Source organism: Pelophylax lessonae (genome assembly GCF_965119305.1).
Source record: "Pelophylax lessonae genome assembly, chromosome: 5".
Lineage (NCBI taxonomy): Eukaryota > Metazoa > Chordata > Amphibia > Anura > Ranidae > Pelophylax > Pelophylax lessonae.
In genome coordinates this window covers 545,292,445-545,306,351 of record NC_138772.1, presented here as the reverse complement: position 1 = coordinate 545,306,351, position 13,907 = coordinate 545,292,445, and the positions used below count along the sequence as shown (strand labels likewise).

Here is a 13,907-nt window from a genome sequence, read left to right as displayed (position 1 = left end):
ATGAATCTCCTGGGATGTGAATTTGGTCAGTTAAGTCGCAGAGGGGGTTTGTAATTAGTTTCAGCTGCTTTGGTGTTAAATAAATTAACAGGTGTCCTAGACGGGCAACAATGAGACGACCTCCAAAACAGGAATGGTTTTACAGGTAATAGCCTCTGACATTTTTCCCCTACTCATCTTTTCTGACTGTTTTTCACTACTTTTGCATTTAGCTAGGATCAGTGTCATTATTGGTAGCATGCAGTGGTAGCTGGACCCTATAGAGGTTGCACAGGCAGTCCAACTCCTCCAGGATGGCACATCAATACTTGCCATTGCCAGAAGGTTTACTGTGTCTCCCAGCACAATCTCAAGAGCATGGAGGAGATTCCAGGAGACAGGCAGTTACTCTAGGAGAGCTGGACAGGGCCAGAGAAGGTCCTTAACCGGTTGCCATCCGCCGCCCGACTATATACGGCGGCGGTCAGCCCCGGCCAGGCAAAGTGACGTATATATATACGTCACTAGCCTGTCACTTGCTTGGGAGCCAGCAAGTCAGTGCGTGTGACCGGCGGACCCGATGTCCGCCGGTCACTTGCCGATCGTCGGTGCAGAGGGAGAAAGGCAGGCGGCTGATGTAAACAAGCCGCCTGTCATTCTCCCCTGTGTAGAAATGGTGATCATACGGTTCTACTATGTAGGACCGTTGATCACTGTTCCTACACCAGTAGCCATGTCCAATCACAGTTAAAAGCACGCCCCTAGGGACACACTTAACCCCTCCTTCCCCAATAAAGTTAACCCCTTCCCTGCCAGTGTCATTTTGCAGTAACAGTGCATATGTATAGCACTGATTACTGTAGTAATGTCACTGGTAACCCCAAAAGTGTCAAAAATGTCAGTCAAGGGTCCGATCTGTCCGCCGCAATGTCGCAGTACCGCAAAAAAAACACCAAAAATTACAGAAATCTTTCCCTTAGTTAGTAAACGCAATAACTTTTGCGCAAACCAATCAAAATACGCTTTTTGCGATTTTTTTTTACCAAACATATGTAGCATAAAACAAATTGGCCAAAAATGTTAAAAAATTTTGATTTTTACATTTTTTTGGGGAATTTCATATAAAAAAATGTGAAAAATATTATTATGTTATTTTTGCAAAATTTACGCTCTTTTTTTGTTTATAGCGCATGATCAAAAAAATCGAACAGGTAATCAAATACCACCAAAAGAAAGCCCTGTTTGTGGGGGAAAAAAAGGACGTCAAATTTGTTTAGGTACAGCGTCGCGCGACCGCGCAATTGTGCGTTAAAATCACGCAGTGCCGAGTCGCAAAATAGGCCCTGGTCAGGAAGGGGGTAAAATCTTCCGGGGCTTAAGTTAAACAGGTTAAACAGTACAACTGCGTGGACTAAGCTCACTGGTAGGCTCTGCACTCAAGCTAAACACCCCCGAATATCCACAATATATATATATATATATATATATACATATATATATATATATATGTATATATATATATATATATATACACAGTATATATAAAAATATATAAGGAACAATCAAATAGATGAATGTTAGTAAGACGCTTCATAAAAAAATATCTTATATTATCTAAACTGATTAATTTGGTATTGAAATGAAAATGAAGAGGGGGCAGGGATGTATAATTAAGGACGTCTTTTGGATGCACAAATTAGATGCTTTAAACTCATTGGGACTAAATTGAGATTTTGATTTATATTCATAATTTTTTATTTTTTTTTCTCATTATGTGTTAACTTATTTTCAATTGTGAATTTGAAGTTCTCTGCCTTTGATGTTTGTCTTTTGAATTTTGGAGAAAGGCCACTGGCGTCTCTCATTAGCATTACTGTTTATTCTCTGCGGTTGTTACTTTGTATCAATGTGATGACTCACACATGTATCATACTATTTCCGGTTGAATCGCTATTCATATGGTACTGCATATTATTAAAATGTATTCAGATCATCTGCTGTTTGGCCTGATGAAAGGCACGATGCCAAAACCCCAGGCAATTTGAATGTATTTGTTCTTTTGCGAATTCAGCCATACAATCTGTATGGCTGAATTTATATCGCACAGACATCGCATGTGATTTGCAGAGCAGTGCGCTCCGAATCACATGCGATGTCTGTCATCGCATATATGTGAACCGGGACTAATACAGTAAATGCATTAAGGTAAAAAAAAAAATAAATAAATTAGAGGCAATTTAAAGTGTTAAAGTTAACCACTTGCAGACCGCTCACATTGACCGTACTGCGGCAAAGTGGTTCATTATCGTCCAGCGACGTAGACCTACGTCGCTGGACTCCTCCCCTAGTGGGCGGCGCACGCGCGCCGCCGGAGGCTCGCTCCCGCTGTATTCAGTCACAGCGGGAGTCGGGCCTGGGGAGGAGTGGCAGTGATCACCGCCGCTCTTCCCCGATCGAGTGTTTACACAAGCGGGCGGATCTCCTAAGTGACAGGCAAGGTCAGATTGCAGGATTCAGCATAGCTGAACCCGCGATCTGTGCCTTTGTCACATAGTCCCCTCCCCCCACACACGTCAGTAAGCACCAGGCATACATTAACCCCTTGATCACCAATAAAAGTTAACCCCTTCCCTGCCAGTGTCATTTTTACAGTAACAGTGCATATTTATAGAACTGATTACTGTAGTAATGTCACTGGTACCCCCAAAAATGTCAGTCAAGGGTCTGATCTGTCCTCCGCAATGTCGCAGTCCCGCAAAAAAAAAAAAAAAAAATCGCAGATCGCCGCCATTACTAGTTTAAAAAAAAAACAATAAAAATGACATAAATTTCCCGTAGTTAGTAGCTGCGATAACTTTTGCGCAAACCAATCAAAATAAGCTTATTGCAATTTTTTTTTTACCAAAAATATGTAGCAGAAAACAAATTGGCCTAAAATGTTTTTGATTTTTACATTTTTTTGGGGGGAATTTCATATAAAAATATTTGAAAAATATTGTTATTTTTTCAAAATTGTCGCTCTTTTTTTGTTTATAGCGCAAAAAGTAAAAATCGCACAGGTGATCAAATACCACCAAAAGAAAGCTCTATTTGTGGGGAAATAAAGAACATCATTTAATTTGGGTACAGCATCGCACGACCGCGCAATTGTCCATTAAAATAACGCACTGATGAATCGCAAAATATGGCCTGGTCAGGAATGGGGTTAAATCTTCCGGTCTTAAAGCAGGTAAAAATACGCTCATTGAGAATTTTTTTGTCAAAGACATGTAGCTAAATACATTTTGGCCTAAATATATGACAAAAATTGAATATATTGGATATTTTTTAACTGTCAAAGTAGAAAAATATTGTTATTTTTTCAAAATTGTCACTTTTTTTTATTAATATCGCAAAAAATGAAAAGCGCAGAAGTGATCAAATATCACCAAAAGAAAGCTCTGTTTGTGGGAAAAAAAGGACTTAAATTTTGTTTGAGTACAGCGTTGCATGACCGCGCAATTGTCAGTTTAATTCGCACAGTGCCGAATCGCAAAAAGTGGCCTGGACGTAAGACAGCAAAATCCTCCGGTGGTAAAGTGGTTAAAGTGTTAAAGTTAAAAGACACGGTTTTGTCTCATATGAGTATAGCAGCATAGTTTGCTAACGCTACCTACCAGACAGGACTCCCAACATAGTCTTATAATCCACTGCAGCCAGTGAGGCCCCATCCTGAGTTATTGTAGGGACGGAGCAGCTGTTGGGACCAGCGCCCCCTATGAGGAGCTCAGAGGCTCTGACAGGGGAGAGTACACAGGTATAGGGACCTAAATTCTGTCTTTATTTGACCTTTATGTAATCCACTGTTTAATAGCACTGGAAGAGAACCGGCCAGCACTGAGATCCTATTAGGGCTTTTTTACTTTTTACAGTGCAGTCAGTCTAACACTGTGAGCTTACCGACAGAGGGAGAGAACAAAGTAAGCAGAGAGAATCCTTCAACAGCATGGCAAAGCTTCTCCTGTCCAATCAGCAGGCTCATGGCGGGAAGGTGATTAGGCTGTATTGCTTAGCTGCAATGGAGAGCAGTGAAGCTATTGACCTGACTGTTCTGTCTGGTAGGGGTGCCTAAATCACAAAACTGGCCAAACAGAAAAACAAAAAAATAAAAAGTTCTGAGGACTGGGCCAGGGGGGCAATTGCTCCCTGGGCCATTCTGATGCCCTTTAAAAAGGCTGCACCGCTTCTGCCACAGACATGCCCAAAGGATTCCTGGTGAAGAAAAGTAAAAAGTCCCCACAGCTGACCTACTGTGTAATGCGGGATGAAAACAAGGACAGAGTTCAGGCCTCCCCCCACCAGCATGGATGGTGTAAACCAGGGGTGTCAAACTTAACTTCATCAAGGGACGCATCAGCATTATAATTGCCCTCAAAGGGCCGGTTGTATCTGTAATACTAGATATCCAGAGTACCCCACCCCCTTTACATCAGATGTGCCCCCCCACTACCCTCCCTTACATCAAAGTGCACCCCCTTACCTTGTGTTTCTGCTGGGAAGAAGCTAGGTGCGGAGTTGGGAAGCAGAAATTGCAGGGTCTGGAAAAGGCCCAAAAGAGGGCTGGAGCTACACTGCAGATCTAGGAGAGGTGCGAGGGGCCACATGAAATGGCCTGGAGGGCCGGATTTGGCCCGCGGGCCTTGTGTTTGACACATGTGGTGTAAACTGTGTGTGAGCAGAGGCCAGTTCCATGCCCACTGGAGACTTTCCTCACCCAGGAAGCCCCACCTGAGCTGTCCCAGCTCCCCCCAACAGCCCCCTGCTGGCCAGGTCATGAACCCGGATTCGACCAATGAGTAGAGAGTACCTGGAGCCGAGCTCCAGCCTGGAGTGGGGGTCAAGGGGAGAGTGGGAGGGGGGCTAAGTTGCTGCACCATGGGCCTCTGGTTTGTACTTGCCCCCTGGGTCGAAAGTTGTCAGTCAGCCCCTGCCTGCCTGGTCTGGAGTGCTGCTTTATGTGTGCCACTTTGTGGTGAAAGGATTATTTATAAGAAAACATACAGGGAGCAATTATACTTACTGGGCAGCAGGTCACAGCTCAGGTGTCGGTGCAGTTTGTCCTCCAGCTTCAGGTAGAGGGTGAGCTGTGAAAAGAGAGACCCATGACACAGGAGAAGGTATAGGGAGCTCCAATGTAGAAATGGACAATAATTATAATGGCGGCTTGTATAGAGTGCAATAATGTGTATCAGGGACAGGAAAAGCTGGGATACAGGGTGACAGGGGTTAAAGTGGACCTGTCACTATCAAACAAGAAAAAACAAATTTAGGCCACCACAGAGTGCCTGCACATGTTTTCAGCCTTTATATCCCCAACCCTGGATGTTCTCAGTATGTAAATTCCATCATAAGTTTCTCAGCAAATGGGTGGGTGCAGGACCAGGGCTGAGCCACATGGTAGGCAAAAGTGGCAGCCTCCTTGGGTGTTTTAGCAAGAGGGGGGGCATAAAAAGGACAGAACATGTAAATGATGCCGCTAAAGTAGTTGGGGGCAGGGCCAAGGCTAGGGATGGGCAGGAGGGGCGGCTGCCCTGGGAGCAATGGTTTATTGCCCTGACCCAACCCCAAAGGGGAAGAGGGGGGGGCGCAGTTTGGCATCTTTGCCCTGGGCACTGGATGGCCTTGTCCTGGTATTAGTTAGTGGGGGGCAATTCCGCCCTTTCGTCTTCAATGCTAAAAGGCCTTGCCCTGGCACTTTTCAGGACCAATGTATGGCATGCTAGCAGGTACTAATGGTGGGTTTAGGTTTTAAAAATTGAATGGGTCTTGGAAGGCCTGACCAATATTATTTAAAACAATTTGTCCAATAGGTGTAAAGTTGGGATCAATAATTGATATCAATCCATATGCAGGTGATGTCCATCTATGAGGAGATCCCATCCTCTTTTCCATTTTCTCCTCATCATATGCAGAAGAATATAAGAATCACAAAGGAGCTTCGGTACTCATACATGGACTTTTAGTAACGGGGACCCGTGTGTTACATACATGTAAGCGGGCCTTGTCTTCTCTGCGCTCCAGGCTACAGTGCATCTGGGTGACCTGCAATGAAGAGGAAAAGAACGAAACATTGCGGGAAACTGGTCAAAAGAACTGACCACATCCTCTTAAAATCACAAGATATTCCCTATGGCCCACCTTCCGGGTCTCCACCTCCAATGGCTCTGGTGTTGGGGTCTTCACCGTCTGTAGATCCTCTTGGGACTGTGAGAGGGCGCGCGGTAGGACATGAGGACGAGAGACGGCAAAGTTCATGAGTGGGTAAATCCCATTTCTAGGGGAACCACAAGAACATTAAATTCAAAGAAGCCAGAGAGTTGGAGAAATGGGAAAGAGAAGGAGAGAGATAAAGGAGAGAGAAAGAGAGAGAGAGAGAGAGAGAGAGAGAGAGAGAGAGAAATAAATAGACATTCTCCATAACACAGGTAATCAGAGAGACAATACTTAATCTGTCACAGGCCAAGAAGATCTGGAGCAGAGACAGTATGTGAGAGGAGGTGAGAATATGAATGTTAGATAATGTCATACTGATAAGACAGCGATCCAGGCAGCCATCAACAGATGACCACAGAGTCCTCTCACCTGACATCTTCCAGAAACTTGTCCAGCTCCATAGACCCAACCTGGGAATACCTGGTAAAGATAGGCGAAAGTGTGAGATAATTTCTATAGACAAGCACCCCCTATAGCCCAAAACATCTCCAGTAGCCCAAAAAACACCTCCTGTGTCCTAATGACTGATATGCCTGTAGGCAGGTGCAGTCTGCTTTCTCCACTGCAGGTGGCGCTAAAACCACAGCTGCACTGAAGAAGGACAGGAAGTCAAAAGGAACATGGTTCCTCTATGGTTTCCTGAGTCACAAGAGCAGCTATCCAGTTGCTGGAGCCCCTGGTGGCTATCTTGGGTCAGGCAGAGTCTATTTAGGATTGGCATGCATTTCACATGTGGGTAGTGTAGGCAGGGCTCCCGCTAGAAATCCTGGGGCCCCATACAGCCTACCTGACAGGGCCCCCCCCCCCCCTTCCACCGAAAATATCAAAATTATATTATCACCCCCTCCCCCAATCCCTCTTCCTAGTAGAAATCCCTCCCAATCAACCCTCACAGCGCAACCCCCCAAATCCCTCCACAAATTCACAACCCCATCCTCGTACAGAGTGCAGGGGTCAGGAATGCATTATGTACAGAGTGCAGGGGTCAGGAATACGTTCAGGAGAATGCTAGATACAGAATGCAGGGTTCTGGAGTGCATTATGCACAGGGTTCAGGAGAGTGCTAGATAGGGAGTAGTGCCTTACTAAGCTGACCAAGATTTCCCATAGATGCAAATGTTAGACAGGGAGCAGTGCCATACCAAGTTGACCAAGATTCTCCATTGAGGCCAATGTTAAAAAACGGGAGTAGTGCTATACCAAGGTGACCAAGATTTCCCATTGAGGCCAATGTTAAAAAACGGGAGTAGTGCCATACCAAGTTGACCAAGATTCTCCATTGAGGCCAATGTTAAAAAACGGGAGTAGTGCTATACCAAGGTGAACAAGATTCTCCATTGAGGCCAATGTTAAAAAACGGGAGTAGTGCTATACCAAGGTGACCAAGATTCTCCATTGAGGACAATGTTAAAAAAACAGGAGTAGTGCTATACAAAGGTGACCAAGATTCTCCATTGAGGACAATGTTAAAAAACGGGAGTAGTGCTATATCAAGGTGACCAAGATTCTCCATTGAGGACAATGTTAAAAAAACAGGAGTAGTGCTATACAAAGGTGACCAAGATTCTCCATTGAGGCCAATGTTAAAAAACGGGAGTAGTGCCATACCAAGTTGACCAAAATTCTCCATTGAGGCCAATGTTAAAAAATGGGAGTAGTGCCATACCAAGGTGACCAAAATTCTCCATTGAGGCCAATGTTAAAAAACGGGAGTAGTGCCATACCAAGGTGACCAAGATTCTCCATTGAGGCCAATGTTAAAAAACGGGAGTAGTGCTATACCAAGGTGACCAAGATTCTCCATTGAGGCCAATGTTAAAAAAACGGGAGTAGTGCTATACCAAGGTGACCAAGATTCTCCATTGAGGACAATGTTAAAAAACGGGAGTAGTGCTATACCAAGGTGACCAAGATTCTGCATTGAGGCCAATGTTAAAAAACGGGAGTAGTGCCATACCAAGTTGACCAAGATTCTCCATTGAGGCCAATGTTAAAAAAACGGGAGTAGTGCTATACAAAGGTGACCAAGATTCTACATTGAGGACAATGTTAAAAAAACGGGAGTAGTGCTATACCAAGGTGACCAAGATTTCCCATTGAGACCAATGTTAAAAATCGGGAGCAGTGCCGTACCAAGCTGTACATAGTAGCGAATGTACGTAAATGCCTCTGTACTGCACCTCTTCCCAGCTGCTACAACCTCTGCAACACACACACCTCTCCTCTGCCCTTATCTTCCCCAAAGGTCCCCCATCTTCCACATGATTACCTTTCTAAAATACCTTTCTGTTGCTGGCTGCCATATCTTCCTTCTCCTTCTTCCCTATGCACGTGCTGCTTGACACAGGGGGTGGGTCAGAGTAGCAGTCCCGCCCATTACCGACATCACAGCATGAATTTGACAGGTGCAGTCTCTCATTGTGGCTGCATAGTGCACACCCAGCTGGTTTGTTAGCCAATCCCTGGCTGTTCTAAATGTTCCCACTGCTGCAGGTCCTTCTGAGCTAGAAGGTAACATTAATCACCAGAATTATGCCGGACAAAGCCTCTGTACAGCGGGACAGTCCTGCCCAGGTTGGGAGGTATGCTGTCATCCTACCGATCTACCTGCTGTCCGGGCCCCCCTATGTGCCGGGGCCCCATACTGGAGTACTGGCTGTACCCCCCTGATGGCGGCCCTGAGTGTAGGGACCGGGTAGGTAGTGTAGGGACAGTTCACCCATCTGGTAGGGGCAGTGCTAAGCGACAGGGAAAGGTTCAAGAGGAGTAGGGACAGAGCAGAGGCACGCCATCCTTCCTAGAAGCCTGCCCATTTGGGTTTTTATTACGCCCCTCGAGACAGACGCTCGCTGTCTGCAAACCTGAAACCTACTGCTATTGCTCATCACTAATACTTCCTTTGAGTGCACCCTGTCCGGTTGTCTTCCCACCTGGATTGCTGTGCGTTGCCAAACTTAAATTTAGGCACAGTTGTTTTTTGCAACTGGGCCAAGTTTCACCTCCCCACATGCCCTGCACCCACACTAAGAGCACACTTCTACTGGCTCAATTATATAATTCTTAATGATTCCATTCCAGGCCTTATCTGACCCCATTTACAACCATGTACTGCCCTCAGCCATCCACTCTTTCAGCTATACGGTTCACACTCACCTCCACAGCACAGCCGACTGACCCTTCCGCGGCACAGAAGCCATGATACCCTGAGGGTCGATCAATTTGGTCTTCTCTTCCAACAGGCTATCCTGTGTGATGTCTGCAGAGACAATATAACAGAGGGATGTCAATATAGGGTGTGCCCCTTCGGCCCTCGAGGCAGGGGCGTAACTACAGGGGTTGCAGGGGTAGCGATTGCAACCGGGCCCTATGCTCCAAGGGGGCCTGTGCGGCTCCCCTGTACACCTGGATAGGAGTGGCGGCGCCGGCCGGGGCAGCATTTAGAGAAATCACTGTCCATCTTTTTCCTCCTGTAGCTGCGGGAGCTCCTTCCTTTTCTGAATGGACAGAGTCATAGTCAGTGACATTGTAAAAAATAAAATTAAATGATAAAAAAATAATACAATTAAAATACCAAAAAATAAAAACTACTGACACCAGTGGCTGAACTTCCAGGATCGCCAAGGTCACACTTGCGACCGGGCCCTGGCAATCCACCACCGTAGGGAGGCCCCAAGATGGCAGGAAGGGGGCCCACTGCAGAACTTGTGAAAGGGTCCCGCTGCGGGACTGTAATAAAGGGCCCCGCAACGAGAGTAAAGGGCCCCAGAATCAGTGGGAAGAGCCCCAGGCTTGAAGGAAAGGGCCCCGTCCAGGGGTCCGGGGGGCCCTTCATGGTTTCTTGCACCGGGGCCCTGAAGGTTCTAGTTACGCCTCTGCCTCGAGGTACACAGACAGGTAAGGACTGGGAGCAGACACAATGCTGATCACACATTGTCCAATTTTCACTAGTGATGTGACCCATCAATAGCCACTGATGATAATCAATGTATTGTTGAGGGATGATGAGTGTTTGGGTGTAATTATAATCTGTGGCAAAAGGTGCAAACATTTCCAAGCATAAAAGAATGAAAGGAATGGAAGGAAGGAGAAAGGATGAGAAAGAGAGAGAAGACAAAGAAAGAAGGAGAATGAGAAGACTGTGGGGTAGAAAAGAAAAGTATGAAAAAGAGAGCAGTATAGAGAGATAGATAAGCACAGAGAGGAGAACAATGGGATAGATCAACGGTCTTCAAACTATGGCCCTCCAGTTGTTCAGGAACTACGATTCCCATCACACCTTGTCATGTCTGTGAATGTCAGAGTTTTACAATGCCTAATGGGAGGTGTAGTTCCGCAACAGCTGGAGGGCAGTAGTTTGAAGATCCCTGGGATAGGCAAGGGTGCTCCACAGTTGAATACAGTAGGGTTGACTCAGACTGAAAAGAATATTTCTTACAAAAGATACATTTCAAATCAAATACAAATCAAAATTCCACGTCCGCCAAAGTCTGTTACTGCTTCACTCTTCAATAACCATAAAACTGTACCATAGTCAATGAACCTAGGCTCCGAGTCCCTTTCTCAATAGACTATGGGGGAAATTCAGTAGATCTGCTGTGCCACTTTTCTGGCATTAATTTCTCTTCTTAATGTATTGTGCCAAATTCATGAAGCATTCGCAACACTTTTGTTTCTGACAGCGACCCTTGCACCAAATTCAGGTAGTTCTAAAATGTGCCACTTTACATTGTGTCACATTGAATGTCACATATCTTTATGGCCCGAGTACCAGCCCTCATGGACTGGGACCCTACCCCATGTATTGATTCCCCTCTTTCATGTACTGAGACCTCACCATCATGGACTGAGACACTTCCCCGTGTACCGAGTTTCTTCTTTCATGTACTGAAATCACTTTCCCCATGTACTAAAACCCCTCCCTAATGTACCAAGACCCTACCTTCAAGGGTTGTGGTCCACTCTTGGTCTGAGACCCCACCCTTATGTACGGAGTTCCCTCCATTATATACTGAAACCCCTTAACCAAGTACTGAGCTCCCTCTTTATTATACTGGGACCCGACCCTTAAGAGTTGTGGACGACTCTTATGGCCTGAGACCCCACCCTCATGTACTGAGACCCCCTCCATGTACTGAGACCCCTCCTATGTACAGGAATCCTACTTTCAGGGTTGTGGTCAGTGCTGGGATAAGGTCATTGATAGACCAGGGCGAACATGCCACATTGCGTCCCCCCCCCTCAAGATGTATGAGCATTAGGTGTCAGCAAAATACCCCCCCCCCAAAAAAAAATTCAAGAAGTATGAGCATTAGGTGTCAGCAAAACCCCCCCCCCCCCCCCCAAAAAAAATTCAAGATGTATGAGCAGTAGGTGTCAGCAAACCCCCCCCCCCAAATAAATAATCAAGCACTAATTTGCATGCTTACCCCCAAATTATTAGTTCCCCCTCCTCCCAGTGCAAATCCACCCTCCTGCTGAAATCCCCTCGCCCAGCACCAATTCGTTTACCCCCATCCTCCCCAGCTAAAATTCTCTCATTCCGTATATGCTCTCAGCACAATCTCCCTACCCCCCCAAAAAAAATCCCCCTTCCTAGCACAAATCCTCTACCTCCCGAGTCTCCCCTCAGAGCACAAACTTCCCTCCCCCAACCCCCTATCCTAACTTACACCCACCCCCCCCCCCCGAATTTTCATTCCTAGCACAAATAACCCCCAACATCCCTACTAGCACAAATCCCCCTCCCAAAAATTTCCCTGCCTAGCACAAATCCCCTTTCACTCGCCATATTACCTTTTCTAGTACAAACCCCCCCCTCAGCACAAATCCTCTTCCCCCATCCCTCCTCTCAACATAAATCCGCCCCCCCCCCCCCAAATCACCTCCCCTAGCACACCTCCCTAAATTTCCCCTACTAGAACAATTCTTACCACCTGCTGCCTCCCAAAATTCACCCTCCCAACACAAATCCCATCCCCCCCAATCTCCTTGTGGTGCCCCCGCACCTCACATGCTACTACAGTGCCAAGGGCAGCCGCCCTCCTTGGTCACCCCTTGTCCCAAGCCCTGGTTGTGGTCCACCCTTATGATCCAAGACCCTTCCTTCATGTACTGAGACCCCACCCTCACGGATCGATGACCTTCATGGTCTGAGTCCCCGTACTCATAGACTGGGCTCCACCACTTCAGAAGCTTTGGTGGTGATCTAGTTTTTCCTCTGGCTGTCCAGAAGCCATTGCTGCAGCTGCGTCATTTATAAAGCGGGGCACTTGTATCAGGCAGCATTTACTGAGTGGTTGGTATTGTTCCTGATAACAACATTAGTGGTTGTAAAATTGTTTTTAATTGATATTAGTGCTCCTATTTCATCCCTCTAATAGGCTGCTTAGGTAAACGGTCTGTTTATTCCTGATAGAGCAGCTGTAAGCTGGCTGACTCAGCACCGGCCGCCGGCTATTACATGGATGCATTACAACGCGACAATATCCTCACCGAGCTTTCTGTGCCAACATGTAGAATCAAGCATATATGATTAACTATATACAGTATCTCACAAAAGTCAGTACACCCCTCACATTTTTGTAAATATTTTATTCTATCTTTTCATGTGACAACACTGAAGAAATGACACTTTGCTACAATGTAAAGTAGTGAGTGTACAGCTTGTATAACAGTGTAAATTTGCTGTCCCCTCAAAATAACTCAACACACAGCCATTAATGTCTAAACCGCTGGCAACAAAAGTGAGTACACCCCTAAGTGACAATGTCCAAATTGGGCCCAAAGTGTCAAAATTTTGTGTGGCCACAATTATTTTCCAGCACTGCCTTAACCCTCTTGGGCATGGAGTTCACCAGAGCTTCACAGGTTGCCACTGGAGTCCTCTTCCCCTCCTCCATGACGAAATCACGGAGCTGGTGGATGTTAGAGACCTTGCACTCCCCCACCTTCTGTTTGATGATGCCCCACAGATGCTCAATAGGGTTTAGGTCTGGAGACATGCTTGGCCAGTCCATCACCTTTACCATTAGCTTCTTTAGCAAGGCAGTGGACACCTTGGAGGTGTTTGGGGTCGTTATCATGTTGGAATCCTGCCCTGCAGCCCAGTCTCCGAAGGGAGGGGATCATGCTCTGCTTCAGTATGTCACAGTACATGTTGGCATTTATGGTTCCCTCAATGAACTGTAGCTCCCCAGTGCCGGCAGCACTCATGCAGCCCCAGACCATGACACTCCCACCACCATGCTTGACTGTAGGCAAGACACACTTGTCTTTGTACTCCTCACCTGGTTGCCACACAACGCTTGACACCATCTGAACCAAATAAGTTTATCTTGGTCTCATCAGACCACAGGAGATGGTTCCAGTAATCCATGTCCTTAGTCTGCTTGTCTTCAGAAAACTGTTTGTGGGCTTTCTTGTGCATCATCTTTAGAAGAGGCTTCCTTCTGGGACGACAGCCATGTAGACCAGTTTGATGCAGTGTACGGCGTATGGTCTGAGCACTGACAGGCTGACCCCCCCACCCCTTCAACCTCTGCAGCAATCCTGGCAGCACTCATACGTCTATTTCACAAAGACAACCTCTGGATATGACGCTGAGCACGTGCACTCATCTTCTTTGGTCGACCATCGCGAGACCTGTTCTGAGTGGAACCTGTCCTGCTAAACCGCTG

The 13,907-nt window shown here is 46.3% G+C and overlaps 1 protein-coding gene across 1 annotated transcript in view; it reads right to left on the bottom strand.

Moving 5' to 3' along the window:
* The window catches only part of NRBP2 (nuclear receptor binding protein 2), a 192,593-nt gene that overhangs the window by 19,588 nt on the left and 159,098 nt on the right, over positions 1–13,907 (bottom strand). Inside the window, exons 12-16 of the mRNA XM_082257597.1 lie at positions 9,385–9,487; positions 6,601–6,651; positions 6,157–6,292; positions 6,007–6,060; positions 5,039–5,102 (exon numbers count right to left, since the gene is read on the bottom strand). Of these exons, the coding sequence (XP_082113723.1) occupies positions 5,039–5,102; positions 6,007–6,060; positions 6,157–6,292; positions 6,601–6,651; positions 9,385–9,487 (408 nt within the window). The remainder of the gene's footprint in view (positions 1–5,038; positions 5,103–6,006; positions 6,061–6,156; positions 6,293–6,600; positions 6,652–9,384; positions 9,488–13,907) is intronic.